At 46.9% G+C, this 2258-nt stretch overlaps 1 protein-coding gene across 1 annotated transcript; it reads left to right on the forward strand.

Annotated features, from left to right (window-relative positions):
* Nucleotides 1–710: 710 nt before the first annotated feature.
* On the forward strand, nt 711–1675 carry LOC310691500 (olfactory receptor 11G2-like). Its single transcript, XM_083471294.1, has one exon. It carries the CDS (start codon nt 819–821, stop codon nt 1569–1571), a length of 753 nt encoding a protein of 250 aa, XP_083327420.1. The 5' UTR covers nt 711–818; the 3' UTR covers nt 1572–1675.
* Nucleotides 1676–2258: the final 583 nt, after the last annotated feature.

Consider the following 2258-nt stretch of genomic DNA (forward strand, 5'->3'; position numbering starts at 1 on the left):
TTACCTTTTTTAAATTAAATTATTTTTTTTGTCTGGGGGCGCTGGAACAGGTATACACCCAATGCCTGAGCCAAAAATCCACCTATATCTGTAATCAATAAAGTTGTGGCCATTTCTAATCCAGATCATTGACGGCTTGAGTTTATTAATCACATCTTACATTTAGCCACTGCAATAAACAAACAAACTTTGTGATGAGTTCCCCTAAGTTTTTCCAGAAAAAAACACAGATAATAATAATATTAATAATATCATTGCTACAAATATATAATAGACAATGTACAATATTAGAGAGAAAAGAAGTGAACAATAAGAAAATGAATATATATAATGCATAGTCTCCACCTCTTTCTTCCCCCTGCCCCTCAAATTGCTAATCCCGCCAATTCTCAGTCCTATCCTCACAACGTCTAGACAAATCCTGTTTCGTTTTTGTTCTCTTTGAACAGTTGCCAGCTTTTTTTTAACCCTAACCATATAATCTTGCCTGCACACATCCAGAAATTGGCAGGGAGGGGGGAAGCAGAAGAGGATTGTGAGGTCAGTGTGTGTATCATTTGGCCAAGCTAAAGACCTTCCCTAGCAAAAGTTAACCATTTCCACACTCCCCTCTGTGCCAACAGGGGCAGCACCCTTTGGACCAAGCCAACGACACCAGCTTGATGGCAGGGTTTGTCCTCTTGGGCTTTCCGTCCCTCTCGCCTGCCTCCCGCCTGCTCCTTTGCTCTTCGCTGTCCATTTGCTATGCCTTCACCTTGGTGGGGAACCTGTGCATTGTGTGGGCCGTCCTCCGGGACTCTCGCCTCACCCGCTTGCCCATGTACATCCTCCTGGGGAACTTCTCCAGCTTGGAGATGTGCTACGTAACCACCACGGCGCCTCGGATGCTGTGGGATCTGTCCTCGCCACTGCCAGGCATCATCTCCTTCAACGGATGCTTCCTCCAGTTCTACTTTTTCTTCTCTATGGGAACCACCGAGAGCTTCCTCCTCGCAGCCATGGCACTGGATCGCTACCTGGCCATCTGCCACCCGCTGCGTTACCCAATGCTCATGTCCCCCCGGTTTTGCTGCTCCCTATCAGCTTTCTGCTGGGCATCCGGTTTCCTGTGGTTTCTGGTGCCCATCGTGCTGATTTCCAAGCTCCATTTCTGTGGCCCAAACACCCTCGATCATTTCATCTGCGACCCAGGCCCACTGCTGGCTTCCTCCTGCATGCCAGCCCCCACCACAGAGATGGTTTTCTACAGCCTCAGCTCAATTGCCATCTTTGGACCCTTCCTCTTCATCGTGTGCTCCTACGCGGCGGTCCTCAAGGCGGTCATGCAGCTGCCTTCCGCCGCCTCGAGGCGGAAGGCCTTCTCTACTTGCACCTCCCACTTGGCAGTGGTGGGCCTTTTCTACGGCTCCATCATGGTCACCTACGTGGCTCCCGAAGCTTCAGGGGGCAGCAACAAGGTGGTGACCCTCTTCTATTCTGTGCTGACCCCTTTGCTCAACCCAGTTATCTACAGCCTGAGGAACAAGGAGATGAAAGATGCCTTAAGGAGAACACTGTTCCGGGGAAATTAGGGGCTTTGATTCGCGGGTGGTTGGTTTGGACCTTGGCCAAGAGATCGGGGCCTTTCTCCCTGTAGGAGCTACCATGGCTGGCTGGCTGGCTGGAAACAGGAGAGAAGGGCGAAATCCAGTTCAGTCGGAATTTAAAGGCAAACTTACCTCATTCCTGTTCCCCGAAATAACAGCATGTGAAACCAAACACAACTAGCTTTTGAAATCCACATGAATTTTGCAGTTCAGCTGTCCATCCAGAAACATGTCCATAAATGTGCATATATTAGGGGAAAGTCTTGATGAAATGCATATGCTAAGTAAAAATAACTAACAAAATGTTATTATAAAATATTTAAAATGGGAAATAGATGGCCAAAGGTGTACATTACTAGCAATGCACACTAAAATGCTAATGATTTTTCATGATGACATTTTTTCTTAAAAAACAGAATAAAATTGCAAACTGACAAAGAAACATGACAATCAGAACCTAATCTTGGATAAATGAGACGCTCAAGAAACCATCCATCCCTAGCTGCAGGTGATGAATTTGAGATCCTGGCTACATACAAACACCTTTGAAGCACATTGCTTCCCCCAACTGTAGTTCACTCCTCAAAGAACTACAGTTGCCAGCACCCTTAACAGCTCCCAGTTCCCAAACAACAGTTTCTTTGCTGGAACTCCCATGTGTCAATTGCGATT

Source organism: Podarcis liolepis (genome assembly GCF_965112155.1).
Source record: "Podarcis liolepis genome assembly, chromosome: 13".
Classification (NCBI taxonomy): Eukaryota; Metazoa; Chordata; class Lepidosauria; order Squamata; family Lacertidae; genus Podarcis; species Podarcis liolepis.